Raw genomic sequence first — 21,069 nt, forward strand, 5'->3', positions numbered from 1 at the left:
CTGTCAATTAATGCATTTGACTATAACTGCCATGTGGACCTGATCAAACTCCTGCGGCAGGAAGGGAAGCTGCACAGACTGCGCAAGGCTAGGCAGAAGATGAGCGAGCTCTTCCCTCTCACTGAAGGTCTGAAGTCTGGTTCTCTGTTCTGTTCTTTTGTCTCTCTGTGTGCTTTGTGCAGTGGCCAGAAGTTTCTGATTGTGTAACTGAGAATTTCTAGCATTATTTAAAGTTTTGAAGTAAAAGGACATGAAGTGCTTTTTAGAGTCCAGACCATCTTTATTTCCTGTTGATTCATTCCTGAGGTTTGAACAGCACATGGAGGTCACACACTCTGTTCTAAATCATTTACAGAATTCTTCCTGAATATCAATCTCCAGATACAGAACTGAGCACCCCTGCAGCAAATGATGCATTTGAGTGAATTAATATTTTTGGAGTTACTGGTGCAGAGTTATTTTTGCTGAGTGATGTTAAGACTAGTACTGGGAAACTATAGCAGCGATTCAGCAACGCAAATCTGTATTGTGACGTATCCAACAGTAAAAAGATAAATTAAGAATGAATTAGTGTATACAAAGATGCATCTAAAAAGTTTGTAATTGGTTGTCAGCAGAAGCAAAATATGTAACCTTTGGACACATAAGTATTTAATGTCCAAAGGAGTGTTATGGTTTTTAGATTAAGCATGATTTGGGCATTGTGTCTAATGTTTGATTTATTTGTTTGACGGAGCAGAGATTTGGCTGGACTGGCTGAAGGATGAAATTCGCCTAACAGAAGACGAGTCAGACCGTGAGAAAGTCTACGAGCTGTTTGAGAGGGCTTTAAAGGATTACGTCTGTAAGTGTGACTTAATTTGTTTTCCATATATTCAGAGTGAATACTGACTGTCATGGCTTCACTTCTCTGAAACTCTCTTTTGAATTGTGTTTTTCTACATTTAAAATGAAGACAAGGGCCATGAATAATGAATATGCAAAGTGTTTTAGTTAACGGTAAAATGTTAATTGCTGTCTAATTGTAAAATGGAATATTTTTTGGTAAACCTGAACTGAGCTGAAAAAGTCTGCTCTAAAACCAATGTGCAGGCCCAGAGATCTGGCTCGAATATGTGCAGTACTCCATCGGGGGGATGGGAGCCCAAGGAGGCATTGACCGTGTCCGGTCCATCTTTGAGAGGGCGCTGATGGAAGTGGGCCTACACGTGACTAAAGGATCTTCAATCTGGGAGGCCTATCGGGAATTTGAGATTGCTATTCTCTCCACAGTACAGGTATTTTTACTCTGGATTCCCCCTCCTTTATTGAAAAATATTTGTTTTAAACAATGGTAAAGCATTGAAAAGCAGAAGAAATAGTTGAACTCTAAAGGCACTTCAATGAATATCACATGAATAGTAATGACAACCCTCAGAGGTTGAAACATTTTTGATACTCTATCAGACAAATGAAGGCAGTGTTATGTTTTGTCTAGTGTAGTTGTTATAAGTGTAACACTGTTTCACTCTCTCAGCCTCCTCCTGGCAGTGTTCCATCACAGGAGCAACAGGAGCTGTTGAACGCCCAGCTTGAGCGCATACACACCCTCTTCAGACGGCAGCTAGCTGTACCAATGATGGGTGATCACTCTCTATCTTTTGCTCTCTCTTATTCTCCCTCCTCACCATATCTTTTTTTTTTTTTTTTTTCAGTGTTTAAGTGAATAATAAGGAAACTTGTGTTCACACACAGAAAGGTTTTGGAGAATGGATGTCGAAAGAATTTAGACTATGAATGTGAGATTGGTCAGTACAGCAGAAATGAAAACAACTGTGAAAAATATGTCTAGACAGAACTGAAGTGTGGTCAGACAGGATCAATTAAGACTTGAATTATAAATAATGCTGATCAGAGTGTACGGCTTTCCGAATTGTATATTAAAAGAAACCAAAGTATAGGTCCTATCAGGTAGACACTGGCACTGCAAGACACTGTAACACAGGACAGCCGGGAGCTGACTGCAGATAGCCAGATGGTCTGGTTTTGTAAGGTTTTTTTTTTTTTCCTTGCCGACTGCTTTTGGCAACATAGATGCAAAGAAGAGAGCTCTAGTCGCATCCTACTCAGCTAAAAGAGCCAGGTTACAGATTAGGCTTTTGTACAGCATGGCTCATGTTTCTATAGCGTTTTTTTCTTTGTCTAAAATTGCCTTGTAGTGATGACGGGTGATAAACATGATAGTAACTGAAAGGCTGTGTTATGTGAAGCAACAGACATGGTGTACTTGCAACAAAGAAAAGATTATGAACAATTTTGGCTGGGAAATTAAGTAAATGGGATGGTAAACAAAGCCATTAAAACAAAGATATGTGCTATTTTTATATTTACATTTAAGTATTTTTTGCAATTAAATATATACAGATTAAATCATTGAAATAATAGAATAATGTTTTAATGCCTGGTTGCTCATCTCTTCATGATAATATTGTGTTCTTTAGATATGGAGGGAACATATGCGGAGTACTCTGATTGGGCAGATGATGGTGTACCTGAGACGGTCATGCACCAGTACAGGCGTGCCCTGCAACAGATGGAGAAATGCAAACCTTATGAGGAGGCTTTGGTAACTGCTCACTACTGTAGCTTTCTCGGAGATCTAATTTGAATTTCTCAATATTGTAGCAGAATGATGTTTCTTGCAGTGAATTCTTTAGTACAGGCAGTTATTGCTTTTTTTATAATGATTTCAAGTGAAAATAGCAGTGGTCTGGCAGTAGCCTATTTACTGCCAAAATTAAACCTCTCAAGTGTTATTTGGAGTATCTGAATGAATTAAACGACTGTGTTGTGTTTGTGCCCACAGCTCTTTATCGGCACTTTAAATTCACCCTGGCTGGACCAGGTCTTTTAAAAACTTGTAGTTCTCAGCCTGACAAATACATTTTATGGCAGTTAGTTAGTATTTAGTCTCCATGTTTCTCCAACATTTATAGGTACTGTATAGATTTTCAGCCCATCATTTTTGGTGCTGTAAGCAATTCCAAAAGTTTTACTAACTTCCGCCATACATGTCACTGTATTGGACTGCCCCAATTGCTCAATCGCATGGCCTCCAAACACGGACGGTGATTGACACAAGAAAACAAAAACTGCTCCTTTGTCACTTTTGTACTATTTACAGAGCTGTAACAGAGACATTTCTCAGTACACCTATTTCAGTGATATGTCAGGTATTCTAAAATAAATCTCTTACAGCACATTTAACATTTAAGTCGGTCAAGCCAGAAGAAGAACTGAATTCAAAGGACAAATTCAACTTAATTTGAATAGTTGCCATAGAAGGTGGAGGTGAATTTTAGTAGTGAACTGAATTATATTGTACTCTATGATTTGATGGAACTGCAGGAGGCAAGAACTGCTGTTAACATTCAGCTGCTGTGCATATGTGGCAATTGAATCACCAGTCAGTAAATTATAATTAAGATGCACAAAAGTGCTCTTGTGCTTATTTCATTAGAACGTGTGTAATTTTTCAGTACTGCTCACCACTCAGTATGGTGGCTCTGTCTTCTGCCTTTCCTCATTTAAATGTCATTTGTTTACAGCCTGCTGTTGTGCTTTCTAATGCTGTTAATCTTGATGTTCTAGCTGGTCTCTGAACCTCCAAAACTGTCTGAGTATCAAACCTACATAGATTTCGAGATGAAGGAAGGAGATCCAGCTCGAGTCCAGAGCATATTCGAGCGTGCGTTGGCAGAAAACTGTCTCGTCCCGGACCTGTGGATCAAATACACCACATATCTGGTGAGCAACTCCCTTTCATTAAGCAGCCCCCTGCACATCAGCTCATATACTCATGTGTGCATGCAAGCTCCACAACGGCCTCCCGTTTTTCAGGAACACATTAATTGCTTTAATGGGACGGTAATGAGATGCACAAGCTGCAAACAGGTAAGCGCATCAGTGCAGCTGAGAACACATTAGAGAGCCATCACCTCACCAGATGGAGAGGGGGTAACCGGCGAGTTAATGAGACAGAGAGATGGTGGGAGGTGCGTAGGGAGAGAAAAATAAGAGTGAGTAGGAGAGAATGACACCTCCCCATATTAGCAGCTAAAGCTACAATCCATTTGGGCTTTCTGATTCAATGACTGAACTTAATGAACTAATGCCTTAAGGGCTACAAGCTGGGGTGTGTTTGTGGAGCCCAATCAGGCGGTTGAATTCCTGGCAGCAACGGATGTGTGAAGTAATTAAATCAAGCCTCCATGCTTGTACTCTCTTAGGTGATTAAATTGAGATGCTATTTAACTAAATTATATGCACCTCACACTGTGAGTCACAGAGCTGCTTTGCCTAATGGATAAAGGGGTTAATACTTCATATTAAAAAGTGCTGTATTGTACCTAAAGTCTTCAACATTACTGATGACCTGCACCACTTTAGGAGCGAGTATTAAATAGTTTCCATGGTGGAATTAAATTGCATTCCTTTCTAACTAATAAGGATGGAAATGAAACATGTCATTTTTAATATTGTGATTGGTATTTGGTGTGGTACCATGCAGACCAATTGGTTAGAGGTGGGACAGCAGTTGTACGCAGACGCTGTATTCAGTGACTTTCACTCTGGGGTAGCCATGCCGTTCAGTATTCTGTTTGGAGTCGAGTAAGGGGTGAACACATTACACATTCTTTTGTTCAAATTAGCTAGATGGAGCAAAACTGATGGAATTGAACAATGCAGTTTTTAAATTAATTTATGTATTTTTTACTTGATGTGAAGCAAATAGCTTGCGACACTGAGAAAAAAAATGACAAGATAATCCAACAGTCAAAAATGTTCATCTGAAGCATGTGTACATAGACAAAAAAATTTAAATAGTGCAAATGGAATTCACTCCATCTCCCCTTTTTCCACCCTGAGTACTCTAAACAGATGGTTTATCTGTGGAGTACTCAAACAGTAAAAATAACCTAAATTTACACTCACTGAGCACTTTTAGGAACACTATGGTCCTAATAAAGTGCCCGACATGGTCTTCTGCTGTTGTAGCCCATCAGCCTCTAGGTTTGATGTGTTGTGATTTCTGAGATGCTATTCTGCTCACCACAATTGTACAGAGGGGTTATTTGAGTAGCTGTCAGCTCAAACCAGTCTGGCCATCCTCTGTTGATATCTCTTATCAACAAGGCCTTTCTGTCCGCAGAACTGCCACTCGCTGGATGATTTTTGTTTATGGCACCATTCTGAGTAAACTCTAGAGACTGTAGTGTGTGAAAATCCCAGGAGATCAGCAGTTACAGAAATACTCAAACCAGCCCGTCTGGCACCAACAATCATGCCATGGTCAAAATTACTGAGATCACATTTTTTCCTCATTCTGATGGTTGATGTGAACATTAACTGAAGCTCCTGACCCATATCTGCATAACTGTATGAATTGCACTGTTGCCATAAGATTGGCTGATTAGATAAAAACATGAATAAGTAGGTGAACACGTGTTCCTAATAAAGTGCTCAGTGAATCACTACTGACTAACACACTCCCTGGCATGCTTCAAAGAATGATACAACCATGACTCATACTTAAGCAGATATACTAATTCAGACTTTCTGATGGAATTAAGCTGTTTTGAAGAGAAGTGAGCAGATGTTGAGTTGGCAGATTCAAAAAAGGGTGGACAAAAGAGGGATTTTAGGGGTCTCTCACGTTTGTGAAAGGCATTATTGCATTTCACTGAATGATTATTGATGTGAGACAATTTCTCAGACTGATTTAGCCTAGTTGTAGATTAAATCTCCCTTATAATGTAGAAGTTATTCCTTGCTGAATGTCTCTTTAGCTCAAGGCTAGACGTAATCTTTGAACAGCAGAGCTGCTTGTAAATGGGCTGGCAGGAGAACGCCAGCGTTGGATTGGACATGGGGATTATGAGTCATTACAGACTGCTCATCATACAAACACCTGCTGTTCTTTGAATCACATTTATTGCCTTTAGTGTTGAAGGAAAAAATGCTGTGGATATTTTCTGAGCATTTGAATGTAGACCGGTTGGATGGCCCATTTTCTTTAGTTTCTGTACTTCTGAAGGCTTGGCAAACAACCAGGCATCTCTTTAAAATACAAAAAAACAAAAAAAACTGTCTGGTTTAATCATGAATCTTTACTAGGAAAAAAAAATATTTCCTTCCCCTCTCAATCCTCAAAATATTATTTATGTGCTTTAAATGTGAATAACAGCTGTCAAACAACCTGAGGGTAGAAACACATTTTCAGAACAATAGCTTAATATCTTGAATTTCCTCTGCTTATTCAAAACGACGATCCACATTTCTGGTGTTTTTTTTTGTTGTTATTTTTTTTCCTGTTCAACCTATGACTTATTACTGCCTGTAGCTTTTAGAGCAGAATGACGACCTTTTACTTTTTGGCATTTTTTAAAATGTTGTTTAGAAAATGCTAGAAATGGTGATATTCCACCGTCAGAATTAAATATTTTTTGCATTGGAGCCAAACAGCTGCTCTTTTTAGATGTTGGCTCATTCCCTCACCTACTCTGGTCTGCTCAACTTCAGAAAATTATCTGGTCCACTACGTTGCTCAGAATTTTTTTCTTTTTCTGCTTTTCTCCAGGACCGTCAATTGAAGATTAAAGAGCTAGTGTTATCTGCTCATGAGAGAGCCGTCAGGAACTGTCCCTGGACCATGGGTCTGTGGAAGAGCTATCTTTTGGCTCTGGAGAGGCATGGAGCAGAGCATCAAACAGTAGCAGGTGCTGATTTCCATGGAGATTTTGTTCAAATTAGCATTTTGACAATTTTTATTAAATTGAGGGATTAAGAAGAAAAAAATAAAATAAAATATATAATATATATATATATATACACACATACATACATACACACACACACACACACTGGTGGCCAAAAGTTTGGAATAATGTACAGATGTTGCTGTTTCGGAAGGAAATTGGTCCTTAAATTCACCAAAGTGGCATTCAACCGATCATAAAGTATAGTCAGAACATTACTGATGTAAAAAACAGCACCATCACTATTTGAAAAAAGTCATTTTTGATCAAATCTAGACAGGCCCCATTTCCAGCAGCCATCACTCCAACACCTTATTCTTGAGTAATCATGCTAATTTGGTACTAGAAAATCACTTGCCATTATATCAAACACTGCTGAAAGCTATTTGGTTCGTTAAATGAAGCTTAACATTGTCTTTGTGTTTGTTTTTGAGTTGCCACAGTATGCAATAGACTGGCATGTCTTAAGGTCAATTTTAGGTCAAAAATAGCAAAAAAGAAACCTCTTTCTCTGTAAACTCATCAGTCAATCATTGTTTTGAGGAATGAAGGCTATACAATGCTTGAAATTGCCAAAAAACTGAAGATTTCATACAAAGGTGTACACTACAGTCTTCAAAGACAAAGGACGACTGGCTCTAACAAGGACAGAAAGAGATGTGGAAGGACCAGATGTACAACTAAACAAGAGGATAAGTACATCAGAGTCTCTAGTTTGAGAAATAAATGCCTCATGTCCTCAGCTGACAGCTTCATTGAATTCTACTTGCTCAACACCAGTTTCATGTGCAAACATAAAGAGAAGACTCGGGTGCAGGCCTTATGGGAAGAATTGCAAAGAAAAAGCCACTGAAAAAACAAAGAAAAGGTTAGGGTGGGCAAAGAAACACAGACATTGGACAACAGATAATAGGAAAAGAGAGTTATGGATCTTAACCCCATTGAGCATTTGTGGGATCAGCTAGACTGTACGGTGTGGGAGAAGTGCCCGACAAGACAGCCACATTTATGGCAAGTGCTACAGGAAGCATGGGGTGAAATGTCACTTGAGTATCTGGACAAACTGACAGCTAGAATGCCAAGAATCTGCAAAGCTGTTATTGCTGCACATGGATTTTTTGATGAGAACTCTTTGAAGTAGTTTAAGCAGTAATTTCAAATTGTAATAGCAATTTTTCACATTGTTAGTGTCCTGACTATACATTGTGATCAGTTGAATGCCACTTTGGTGAATAAAAGAACCAGTTTCTTTCCATCAGAGCAAAATCTGTACAATATTCCAAACTTTTGGCCGCCTGTGTATGTGTGTGTGTGTGTGTGTGTGTGTGTGTGTGTGTATATATATATACAGTTTATACTGTCAAATCCAGAGGAAGAATACTCTATTTGGTAACAAACACTTCAACTGGTTTGCCCTTACTAAAAATCACCGTGGTTTTACTACAGTAACCGTCGCCCTAAGTTTTCTTTTAGACCATTTTAGACAATTTTGTTCTAAAATCATAGTAACCACAAAATCAACATAGTTATACTGTCATTGTTACGATGTATAGTAAAATCATGGTCACTATATTGAAACTACAGTATTACTGTTGTACAATTGTATCAAAACCATGATTTCTGCTAAGAAAACCATGGTGAGAGCAGTCATGGTTAGTACAGTATTGGTTAAAACATTAAGGTAAACGTAAAACGTTAGGGTCCTTAACTAAAAAAAAAAAAAACTTTCTCTAATTATTAAATCAACTTTAACGTAATACCTGCATTATTATGCTACATGCATCAGCATAAAGTGCATTTTAAACTCAACTTAAAATATGTTCAATATTTGGAAGCTGTACATCACTATAGAATGAACCTTGCTATTAAAATGGATGCGAGAAGGGATGTTGCAATGCGGCTTGAGAGTTTTAATCATGCTGAAATCTCAAATCTTCATCAACAGAGAAGAGCAACTTATCGTTGGCAATGAACATCCCAATCGCTTTAGTTATTGTTTTATGCCTGTCCGAATTAGCACTGAGTGCCTGCTTAAAAACGTAAGGGAGTGTTTGCACTTTCGGCCACACCTGCGGCTCAGTGCACGCCATCTTACTCTGGGTGATGTCGGTGTAAATGATTAATCACATATCGATGTCGAGCAATGTCTGCAAACAGTGAATGTTTTGTAAATGTTTTTTGACCATTGCTGTTGTAATTGACTGCAAAAAGAAACAAATTTACCCAGACAGGAGACTTGAATAATGCACACAAAGTGCATCTGGAATTTGATTACATTTGGACTCTTGTAGGCTCTTTCTGGCCCTCCCCATCACAGGAAAAAAAAAGACTTAAAAACATGCATTATGGGCTACCAATTTAAAAAACTATTGGCAGCCTAACTGGCTTTCCTTCAACACATCATCGAATCAGCGCGATCCAATATCAGTCGACCTCTGATTTGTATTTATTGATATAATGGTACATAAACCAATTTTAATGTGAAATACTGTATATGTGGAAAACATGTGTTGAGTATTTTAAACTTGCATATATCCTACCCTGTTTTACTGATAAGCAATGTTAAGGCCATGTTGAATGTGTGCCCCTGCCTGTTTAAGTAAGAGATTGTGATTTATTTTGGGTTTGTTTTTGGTATGGGGATACGGTATTAATTGTATTTGTTCAGGTCTTGAAAAAGGTCTTAAAAAGTCTTACATTTGATTTTAAAAACTCTGCAGTGACCCTGTTAACCTGACGTCATAAACGTTTTTCTTTTCTTTTTTTTTTTAATTAATTTTGTTTTATACAGACAACCGTTACACACCTAATGCATATATACAGAGGCATAATAAGACCATAACTGGCCTCGGCGTTGCGCTTGTGTTGATGAAAAATTGTCTCCTTTCTTTTCTTTAAATACCCATAATAAAGATTTAGTTATGTGACAGTTATGGGTGTTTCATATCAAATCATATGGTTAGGCTGTAAAGGGGATAATCAAACATTCACCACTCCTTTAACCATGATGATCTAGATAATCTTATTGCTGACATTTTTGATCTGTGACATGTTTCAGGTGTACTGCATCTATAGCCAACATTTGGGAAGTGATCATTTTGACAAACTGTGCAAGTTGAATTGTAATAATTCAATTTGTTGAATTGTAATAATTCAATTTGTTGAATTGTAATAATTCAATTTGTTGAATTGTAATAATTCAATTTGTTGAATTATATTTAATTTATTCATTTTATATTGCTGCACTGCACAGTGTGTACCGCACAGTGTGTACCGCTGTTTAGTAACTGCGCAAGGCCATATCGTGATTTCGATCTTAATCCAATCAATCGTGAAGCCTTAATGGATACCATATCGATGTCTCAGAGGTCAAAATTTGCAGGTTTCACATTGTTTTTTTTTTCTTTCTTTTTACATGTCCATTTTTTCACATCTGTAACGCAAGTTCATTTCCCATTCTCAACTGGAAGAAAAAAAAACTTGTCTAGCTTGAAAATGTTCTAATGTCTGGACTCTGTCTGCAGGGGTTTATGATTATATATAAAATTGTTTGATGTACAATAAGTACTTTCTAGATAAACTTGATGACTTTCTAGACTTGGCTTAGAAAAAAAATACTTTGCATTTTGCAGTTTTCTTATTTTATACCTTTACTGTTGAACATCTAAGTTGTTTTAAATAAATTAGATTTTAATTTATTTTACAGTTACACTGTTGACAACTTTCTGTGTGGTGCATTTTTTGCTTTGTTTTTTGTGCATTTTTCTTGCACACCTATGTTTCCTATAATGAATGGAACTTTGATTACTCTAAGTTGCCTGGCATTATAATAAAAACATGTTATTTGAAACATGTTGAAGTTACTTTTTAGTTGAGTACAAAAAAATTGATTGAAAATATGGAATCAGTTTAAGAACTGCAGAAGCATTTAGCTAGAATAGAACAAATGTGTAAGCATGAATTTGAACATCAACTATGGCTTACTATAAATACACTTTGTTTTGATTCTTAGGTGTGTTTGAAAAGGCCCTGAATGCAGGATTCATACAGGCGACTGATTATGTAGAAATTTGGCAGTCTTATCTGGACTACCTGAGGAGACGTGTTGATTTCAGCAAAGGCAAGACCATATTCTGAAATGCTTTGATGCCTTTTCTGTCCTATTGCTGATCTGTTATATTTTCTTGCAATCTGAAGTCTTCTGTCCTACTACTTATAATCTAAATGTTTGGTCCATCTTAGTCACAGCTGGTAACAGATCAGTGCATCTGCTGATATATTATTGATGGATTTGTTGATCATTACAGAGTGGAGCAGGGAGTTGGACGAGCTGCGGGCAGCTTTCACACGCTCCCTTGATTACCTAAAACAGGATGTGGAAGAGAGTAAGTGTCATGTCTGGTTATTGGAAGAAGGGTTGGCACAATGCCAGAATTTTGGCTTTGTTACAATACCAGCTCTGGTACCTCTATATCTGTAATCTGTTATGTAAAGGCAGATAAGGCCTATCTTTAAGTAGGGTATCGTGTTTAATTTTAATGGTATACCGCACAGCCCTAATATGAGGTACAGAGCACGGGATATGCAGTAGAGAGAGACTTAATTATTGTCTCACTCACAGGGTTCAGTGAAAGTGGAGATCTGTCCTGCACAATAATGCAGATCTGGGCGAGGATAGAGGTGAGGAAACACTACACCATTGCATCTGTCCATCCTCCATTAATTAAAGTAATTCTGCTGATTACAGTCTGCGTTCAGTTGTTACAGTGCTGCTTGTGTCTGATTGCCCTGAACAGGCCTTACACTGTAAGAACATGCAGAAGGCCCGTGAACTGTGGGACAGCATCATGACAAAAGGGAATGCTAAATATGCCAACATGTGGCTAGAATATTACAACCTGGAAAGGTCAGTAATTCTCATCTGCTATTGATATTAATCAGTGCTGACACTAACTAAATATTTATAGTACATACACTTGTAATATGACTCATTGAAAAAAACACCTGCCTGAAGCGTTAGTGTCAATATCTCAACACTGACAAACTCAATGATTTCAGTTGTCTTTAGAACAAGAGTTGTAGTTCTGTGAGCTGTTTGAGTGTCACAACATGAAATGGCATTCATGATGCATTTAACTTTTATAGATTCAGCATGACAAAAAATATGCTGTGGAAAATAATTTAGGACAGGACATGATTTTATCCATTGTGAAAAGGGTGAAAAATGTTAGGCTATATGATATTATTGGTTAATATTGATTTATTCTGCCCAAACGGCCTTTGTTATATCAGCAGTAAGGTCATTTCAGAGGCAGAAAGAGTTTGATTGAAAGATTTAAAAAAAAAACATTTGTGTTATTTAGTGCACTAATAATAGGGCTGTTAAACAAGACTAAGTAAATACGGTAAATTTTGATTTCATGTTGACCTAAAGGCTGAAGCGACAAGCTGCTGCTGATGTTCTGACTAGAGGTCGACTGATAGTGGATTTTGCCAATACTGATAACTAAGATGGTGGAAAAGTGCAGATAGATAGTGCAGATTAATTGGCCAATAGATTAGATTTCAATTTATTAAAAAAAAAAAAGAAATCTAGGTCTTTCTTTACTATGATGGGCACAGACATACAAGAGTCCAAAATTAATAAAATCCCAATAGTTATAAGAAAATAAGATAAGTGCAGAATGTGCGACATTTAACTATGGACAAGCCCAAAACACACACGGGGCTCTTAGTTTGAAATGACGGAGGCTTAGTACAATGCTCTTTATTTGAGTGTTTAACAAATAATGCTTTCTATAGCCTATATTCACCAGGTTAAAAGGTTTGTATATATACACATATATATTTCACAATATGAGGTTTAAAGAGGAAATAAGTTTTATCATTATTCACAAGATATGATGTTGGAGATGTGATGTATGTGCTGACGGGGCACATTTCCATATTTCCATTCCATATATATTCTTTGCATGCCCTCGATTATATAATCAGAATAACAAATATGCATTGAAGTGAGGATAAAAAATATGGATAATTATAATTAATAACGAAAGATTTAGATACAGCAAATTCTAACGTGGTTGTTAATCACAAATAAAAATTAGGGCTGGGCTTCAAAAATTATATTTTGAATTATAGCCTATTGACGATATTTTATATCTCGATAATTATGTATTTGCTCTGAAATGGCTCAAACGTGATTATTATTATTTTTTTTTAATCAGAGGAACCATAATTTCATGCAAACAGCCATTGTAGCTAAGTAGATTCAATATTTAATTTTTTTTTTTATTTTTAATTTTATTTATTTATCACACATTATACATTTGCACATATACGGTGAAATTCTGTTTTTTTCACATATCCCAGCTAAGCTGGGGTCAGAGTGCAGGGTCAGCCATGATACGGCGCCCCTGGAGCAGATAGGGTCAAGGGCCTTGCTCAAGGGCCCAACAGTGGCATCTTGGCGGTGCTGGGGCTTGAACCCCCGACCTTCTGATCAGTAACCCAGAGCCTTAACCGCTGAGCCACCACTGAAATAATAGATTTTAAAGGCATTAAATAAAAATCTATTTTTTTAGACGGTTTTGCACTAAATGAACACAAGGGAGAATGAGATCTAATCATTGTCATTGATATGCTCCCAGATTAGATTGTGCTGATTCGATAATGTGTTGAAGGAAAGCCAGTTAGTCTGCCAATAGTTTTTTTTAATTGGTAGCCTATATTACATGTTCTGAAGTCTTTTCTTTTTTTTTTTCTTGTGATGGGGGGGCCAGACAGAGGCTACAAAAGTCCAAATGTAATCAAATTCCAGATGCATTGTATGGGGAGGTTATCCTGTGTTATTCAAGTCTCCTGTCTGGGAACATTTTTGATATTTTATATACAATGATACATAGTAGCTTTAAAAAAGCATTATTTACCTTCATATATTTTTACAAAAAACTTTTTTTTTAAATGAACAAGGTGTGCAAAAACTACTCCACTTATTTTTTTGAAAATCTGGTTGAATATTGCATGATACAAAATGATTACTGTGGGACCCAGTCAAGTTTATTATTATAATGTTTAATTATTATTATTTTGAGGATTAGATTTGTTTTATTTAAAAGTTAAATATTTCTTTCCCATTTATTTCACCTTCACCTGGAACTTTTATTTTGACACTTCTACATGGAGCTTTTATTTTGACACCGATGGTGCAGTGTGTAGTTTACAATGCACCGCATCTGGTGAAGCGCTATTGTCCACTTCTTTTCTGTTATCTACTTTGTAGATTTGTATAATCATTTGTAGCAGTTACTAAAGTTTGGAATTGCCCGAATGTTAGAACATTCAGTACTTTATTTCTTTCACAGTTCATGTGATCTGCTCTAAAAGCGGTAAAAACACGCGCGAGTGCGTGCACAGAACAGCCTGTCAACCATTCTGAAGCACACACAGACCATGTTTATTTGCTTTTGTCGCAGCCCATTGTTATTTTTAAATCACATATGACCATATTGCCGTTTTGTTTTTATTTTGATTATTTATGCTGCCCAGAAGGATAGTAAAATTAGTATACTGATGCGCTTTTTATGAAACTTAATGGCCAAATAAAAAGCACATTAAAATCATCACGATATTCACGATATTGCTTAATTTTATATCGTCAGCCAAATTATTGCGATAATATCGTAAATATTCAATATATCACCCAGCCCTAATAAAAATGGTAAAAATAAAAAAAACTACTGGCTTAGATTTTTGCAGATAACCGATAGTTCCTAAAAAGCAACTATCGGCACTGATTAATCAGTAAAACTGATATATTGGTCTACCTCTTGTTCTGACCCTATGTGTGTTTATGTGCAACAGGTCATATGGAGATGCTGCTCACTGCAGGAAGGCCCTCCACAGAGCTGTACAGTGTACATCAGACTACCCTGAGCATGTGTGTGATGTGCTGCTCAACTTTGAAAGAGTGGAGGGTGAGTTGAGTTCATGGAAAAGAAGGCCACAATCTTCACTCTGCTGTTCATGTGTGGGTGTCTAACTGGTGTCGTCCCACACAGGCTCTCTGGAAGACTGGGACACTGCAGTGCAGAAAACTGAGACAAAATTGAACAGAGTAAATGAACAGAGAACAAGAGTAAGAACACAGTCCTTACTAACCCTCTATAACTGGCATACTTCCGTGTTCATTTTTGTTATGAGCTCAAAGATCCTGTGTTCAAATGAATGGAATATGAAATGCTGAAGATGGTAGACTGTGTCCGCATTCGAGCATATATGCATATTAGTGTAAAGCATCAGCCAGGAATGAGGAAGCCCACTATGTAGAAATTAGGTGTTATTTTGTTTTATTGTGGTTTTTGAACCATTTGAACGCTGTTTCTCCATAGGTGGCTGAAAAAGAGGCTCTCGCAGCCAGACAAGAGGAGAAATCCGAGCACAGGAGAAAAGCCAAGGCAGATAAAAAAGCCCAAAAGAAGAGCCAGAAAGCAAACAGAACAGGGGATAAACGAAAAGCTGAAGATGAGTATGAAGAGGAATGGGGAGAGGATGCAGGTAAGTCTGGAGAGCAAAAAACAAGCTTTAAACATCTTGTTTTATAGTGTTAAGTTTAGAGTTATAGGGATTGTTCACCTAAAAATTAAAATTGTGGATATTTACATACCTTCATTTAGTTTCAAACTTGTATGATGCAGGGTTATTATCCTTAACAAAAACTAACTAACTAAAATAAAATATGATACGAATATTAGATTTTTTAAAAGCTACGAAAACAAAAAATTCTTGCCATGACAACTAAATAAAATATATTAAAAAAATACAACTATATTTAGTTTGAGTATTTTTAGTTTTTGTTTCATTTTTTTCCCCAAAATTGTGAATTTCAAGGAGCAATATGAATTTATCTGCAGTTTTGAACAGTCATATCTAGCACCACAACTATAGGTGGAGGTGTTTGGCGCCACACCTACTCTGTGTCTTCAAAACGTGCAAGCTGTGTTTAATGGGGTATACTGTTGTGATGGCGGTTGGCAGAAAGCAAACAAGTGCCGTGTGGGAGTACTTTGAATTCAACACAGTTAGTCTAATAAGCAAATTCATCATTGTCATGCAATACTATCTGTGGCACCAAAATTATTTCAAAATAAATTGGAAATAGCATTCTCAAAAGTACAAGTAGAGATTGAGGACCATTATTGGTCATTTTGTTTTTCTCCTTGTTTGTTTGAAATTGCTTTATTTAATATTGCTATGTTATATTTGTTCCTTAGTTGGCATTTATTAGAAATACATTTATCTCAGTAGTGAAGTGAGCATGTTGCATTGCTTCTGTATACTGTGCAAAAAAATAATATGGTTAAATCTGTATATTTTCATAATTATTACACTATTTCTGTTAGACATGAACTATTTAGGTAAGTTTAACAGTACCAAACTTGTGTGCCATAAATTTGAGTTTTATTCCATTTCTGTCAGTCAGCTGAAGTACTTAATACATTAGTCAATCCCTATTAAAAAAAATAAAAAGAAAATGACTGAAATAAAAATAAATAACTAAATAGAAATATTTGTATTTAATAAAAACTACAAAAAACAAACAAGAAAAATATTAAAACTGAAATTCAAATGAACATTTATAATTATATAAAAAGAAAAACTACATAAAAAAATTAAAATACTATAATAACACTGGTATGTTGTAGAATATAGCAGTTGTATAGACTACTTTTATGGTACTTCAACTGAGTTTTCATTTCATTATATGGAAAAGAGTGGCCTGGGTATTTTTCAAAGATTAACGTTTTATGTTACACTGAAGAAAGTCAAATAGGTTAACAACATAAGAGAGAATATAATTACAAAATTTCCATTTAATATTTTTTGTGTACGTTCTACTATGATATATAATCTAATATAAAAAATGTTTTGTGTATTTAGATGTTCAGTGAGGGTGTATGGGGTAGCTGGACTATTTTAAAATATGGCCCCAAGTTTGTAAAGCTGATGTTTTGGTTCAGAGACCTCTTACATATAAAATGTTTTCAGAGCTGCCATCTAAGAGGCTCAAAGGTGAGGGGGACTTTGGCAGCATGGCTACGGAGGAGCTCATGGAGACAGAAAGTGGGCTTTTTGTACGTCGAGCACCACCGCCACGTAAAAATGAGCCACCTGGTTTCCGCAAGCACCAGCAGGGAGTAAATGAAGCAGCACAGCAACCCCAAGATATGTCACAGGAGCAGCGAAAAGATGAAAATAGTGTCTTTGTCAGTAACTTGGCCTTTAACATGGAGGATCCTGAGGGCAAGCTGCGAACATTGTTTCAGGTTTGTGGGACTGTCCAACAGGTGCGGCCAGTTTTTGCAGCAAAAGGTGTGTTTCGAGGTTATTGCTATGTGCAGTTTGAGGACCGGCTGGCTGTACCTGAGGCACTGAAGCTGGACAGACAGGAGGTAGATGGGCGGCCCATGTTTGTGTCACCTTGTGTGGACAAGAATAAGAACCCGGATTTCAAGGTAACTAGAATGTTTAGGCCTATTAATAAAATTTGTATGTTACCAAATAATTTAGATGTTTCTGTTACTTTGAATGAGCATTGAAAATTTAATGATTTTTTAAAAGTGTATTTGATGTGTAATTTGTAATGACAATGTGTCTTCCTGGCAGGTCTTTAAATACAAAACAGCAATAGAGAAGCACAAGATCTTTATCTCGGGCCTGCCGTACACCTGCACTAAAGAAACACTAGAGGAGCTCTGCAAGGAGCACGGCACGGTCAGAGCCATCCGACTAGTCACCAACCGTTCAGGCAAACCTAAGGTGTGCATCTCTTACCAACAAACATATACAAGACGATTGTAAAGTATCCTCGACAATGTGGTCAGCTCCGTCAGGCTAAGGGATTAATATATTTAGATATATCCTGAGACTGGAGTGTGCATTTTCCATTGCCATTTTTGTTTTGTTACTAGTAGCCCCTAAGAAACATGTAAAAAAAAATAAAAGAGAGAATTTTTAGACCAAATCGTTTTTCTAAAAATGTATGTCCACATATGGGGACAGCGGGACTAATTTGTGACATTCTAAATAATTCCAAGCTATAGAAATTCAGGTGTTTTTTTTCATCAAATTGTTTATTTTGTTTCCAGGAGTGTTGGTTACTCATGTTTTTGAGACATTACAGACATATACTACATCTCAATGTGATAATGCACAGTGAATATAGGATATTGTAAATAAAAATGAGCATACAGTCCACGTACGTGATCATTATGTTTAACAGCGTGGCGTTTCAAGATAAATTGCTCAGATTGCTAAAAATGGCAAATTGGATGAAACTAGAGACCCTGATCTTTTGTTACTCACAAAGACAAACTCTGCTGTGATCGGCACCATGTTGTTTTGCCACACGACTCCGTATGTCGAAAGTTTAACCCTTTACTGATAGCACAGAGTCTCCTGAATTGAGATCAGTTGGTTTAAATGAAATGTAATTATGCGTTGTATATAGTGAAGCCAAAATACAATGTCCACGCATGTGGACGTGGGGTCGCATGAGGATATTGTAGGGTTTTTTCAGGTCAATTTTGATGCGATACAACTAAATGTTATTTACAATTTCAAATTCAGTTACAACTTCTTTTAAAAAATAAAAATAAAATTTTAGTGAAGCGAATGTTGACTCTTCTGACTAATGTATGTGTTGTAGGGTTTGGCATATGTGGAATTTGAGAACGAGACACAGGCCTCACAGGCTGTGCTAAAGATGGACGGCACCATGCTTGAGAACTTCACACTCTCTGTTGCCATTAGCAACCCCCCGAGCAGGAAGATGGAAGATAAAGCAATGCCCAGTCGAGTCCTGGGGGGAGCGATGCCAAGGCAACCTCAGGGAGCGTAAGTACTTGATACACCAGATTAGCTGCTCAGATATTCCATCCTGGCAGGTTCATTTACTATAATCCTTAGCACCAAGTTTTATGTATCATGTAGTTTCGCATAGCCAGACACTTAGCGTAAAGTGTTCCACTGGTCCAAGAACCACCTACTTTCATTTAGACTGACTGACATGGAAAGCAGCCAACCACAGTTCTTTTTTATTTTACTTGCTGTAAAGATCTATGTTATGTAGAACTGTTTAAACTGTAACAGCAATTTGGCTTTTTATAACTAAAGGAATACATTTCCTTACATGTTTTCATTTTATTTTCAGAAGGGGAAAAGGACGCACTCAGATCTCTCTGCTGCCACGCTCTCTGTACCGGCAGAGCACTCCAGCTGCCAAAGCAGAGAATGGGACCGTTTCTGCATCAAACAGCACAGTGACAGATGGAGTGTGTGAAGGACCTGGAACCACGAGCCTGGATACGCAAACCAAGTCCCTGTCCAATGAGGACTTTGCCAGAATGCTCCTCAAAAAGTGAAATAGTATGCAGAATAACACGAAGAATACCTGCCTTCTGACAGAAAGCCATGCTGTGTCAAACAGCATTTTAATTTAGCCTACTTTCTGTACAAATGTGACCACCCCAAATACATATTAAAAATATTTTAACACATCCATAGAGATGCAAGTTTTTGTTTTTCTTTTCTTCTTTTTTGCTTGGTAATAAAGAAAGGGATGAGTGCAGATTTCAGATATTGTCAGTATTTTTTTAACAAGCTGTTAAATGATGTGAACTGCTGTTTTAAAAGGTATATGCAAGAACATTTAATATGAAGATATGATGTATTATAAATGGGTTTCAACACTTAACAGCTTAATTTCTTTCTAGGCCCCTTTGGGCAGCTGATATGTAGATGTGTACCTGCCTTGTCAAAGGCAAAAAAAATAAATAAAAAGATCAAAAAGTTTATTTTACGTAGTATTAGTTGGACTGCATGTTGTATAAATTATTTATTTGCAGTACCTCGGCCATCCAAAACAGTCTTGCATGTGCAGATTTTCAACCAACTTCTGTAATGTCTTCATAGAGCTTGAAGACGAAATGGAGTAACAGATGATCTTGTCAGCAATTAAAATCCAGCATCTTACCAACAATACATGTGGCTACGGGATTCACTTTTGTTTATTAGACTACAGTGCTTTAACTGGAAGATGTTCACTGTCCTGTTGAGATTAGTCCGTTCTATTTACAGAGGTTGAGTTTTGTCTTACATTTTATATGTATTTTCTCCAAGCACCACCCTTGAATCTCATGTTTATTTAATTGCTGACAGCTTGTAAACCTGCCTTGCCTTGTGTGCTCAATAACGGGCTGAAGGCTGAAGCTTGTGCTCCACAGACAAGACTGATTTAACCGACTATACAGACCGTTGAGAATCTAGAACTTTAAATTTCACAGTTCAAAACCCACATGCTAATGTAATATTCTGAGTTTAAGAACTGGCGGAGAAGCACAGTTGTTGTCTTACAGCAGCTGTGGAACTGTTCCCTTGAAGTTGAAGAATCTTAGCAGCTGTATATCGCTAAAACCTTCCACTATGAGTTAACCTGTATGTGAACCCATCTATACTGTATTGTATATACACAATATATCATAGATTATTCTAAATGTCCTGAATATTAGTATTAATTACTGGCTTTGATGGGTATGATGGACTGTACTACATCCACTATTAAACATTGTGACAATATTTTTAGTTTTTGAACTTTACAGTGTCCTTACTGTCCTACACTAGAAATTTCCATTCTGCATCTTTTGGTTAAGTGATGGTTTCTTGTTCGCATTGCCCACCTGCATTGTTCTTTTGATTGTGCATTTGTTTCTTGTTCACACCCTTCAGTGGTTGGCCATAGTTTTGTAAAGCATTTGTATATTTTGAACTAAAATTGAAACAGTAGCTCTATATATTTGCGTTTTAACACCACAGTGGCCTAAAGTAGTGATTGAGAAAATAAAAATGTGATGTTGCAATGTCTTGTTCAACATTAAAAACAAAAACAAAAAATTAAAACATAGTATACACATGAAGTGTGCACTTTGTTTTATTGATTTTTTTAAAAATTATTATTTGACCTATCATAGATCTGTCATTTTTATTTACCAAACCATTGTCTCTGTCATCTTTAAGCAAATCTTATAATAATTTACAGTAATGTATCTATTGTATTTCCTGTGTTGAACATATTATATGTAGTCATACTGTTTTATTTCTCCTTTTCTGGCCTAAATGGTTTAAGTGAAGCAATTAAATGCATGTGGTTGTCAAACACATTCGTCTTGTGTAATATTTTAGTCTTTCTCAGGTCAATCTAACATTAAAGAACTTT

The 21,069-nt window shown here is 36.8% G+C and overlaps 1 protein-coding gene across 1 annotated transcript in view; it reads left to right on the forward strand.

Annotated features, from left to right (window-relative positions):
* Positions 1-21,013, forward strand: part of LOC127421816 (squamous cell carcinoma antigen recognized by T-cells 3) — a 34,144-nt gene extending 13,131 nt beyond the window's left edge. The window contains exons 2-19 of the mRNA XM_051664956.1: positions 1-127; positions 740-844; positions 1,093-1,277; positions 1,517-1,622; positions 2,481-2,605; positions 3,631-3,786; positions 6,620-6,758; positions 10,810-10,917; positions 11,105-11,182; positions 11,419-11,477; positions 11,594-11,703; positions 14,661-14,773; positions 14,858-14,934; positions 15,188-15,353; positions 16,845-17,311; positions 17,463-17,615; positions 18,505-18,692; positions 19,009-21,013. Coding sequence (XP_051520916.1) covers positions 1-127; positions 740-844; positions 1,093-1,277; positions 1,517-1,622; positions 2,481-2,605; positions 3,631-3,786; positions 6,620-6,758; positions 10,810-10,917; positions 11,105-11,182; positions 11,419-11,477; positions 11,594-11,703; positions 14,661-14,773; positions 14,858-14,934; positions 15,188-15,353; positions 16,845-17,311; positions 17,463-17,615; positions 18,505-18,692; positions 19,009-19,219 — 2,673 coding nt within the window. The 3' untranslated portion in view covers positions 19,220-21,013. The remainder of the gene's footprint in view (positions 128-739; positions 845-1,092; positions 1,278-1,516; positions 1,623-2,480; positions 2,606-3,630; positions 3,787-6,619; positions 6,759-10,809; positions 10,918-11,104; positions 11,183-11,418; positions 11,478-11,593; positions 11,704-14,660; positions 14,774-14,857; positions 14,935-15,187; positions 15,354-16,844; positions 17,312-17,462; positions 17,616-18,504; positions 18,693-19,008) is intronic.
* The last annotated feature ends 56 nt before the right edge of the window (positions 21,014-21,069 follow it).

This window comes from Myxocyprinus asiaticus, chromosome 3 (assembly GCF_019703515.2).
Source record: "Myxocyprinus asiaticus isolate MX2 ecotype Aquarium Trade chromosome 3, UBuf_Myxa_2, whole genome shotgun sequence".
In the NCBI taxonomy this organism is placed as follows: domain Eukaryota; kingdom Metazoa; phylum Chordata; class Actinopteri; order Cypriniformes; family Catostomidae; genus Myxocyprinus; species Myxocyprinus asiaticus.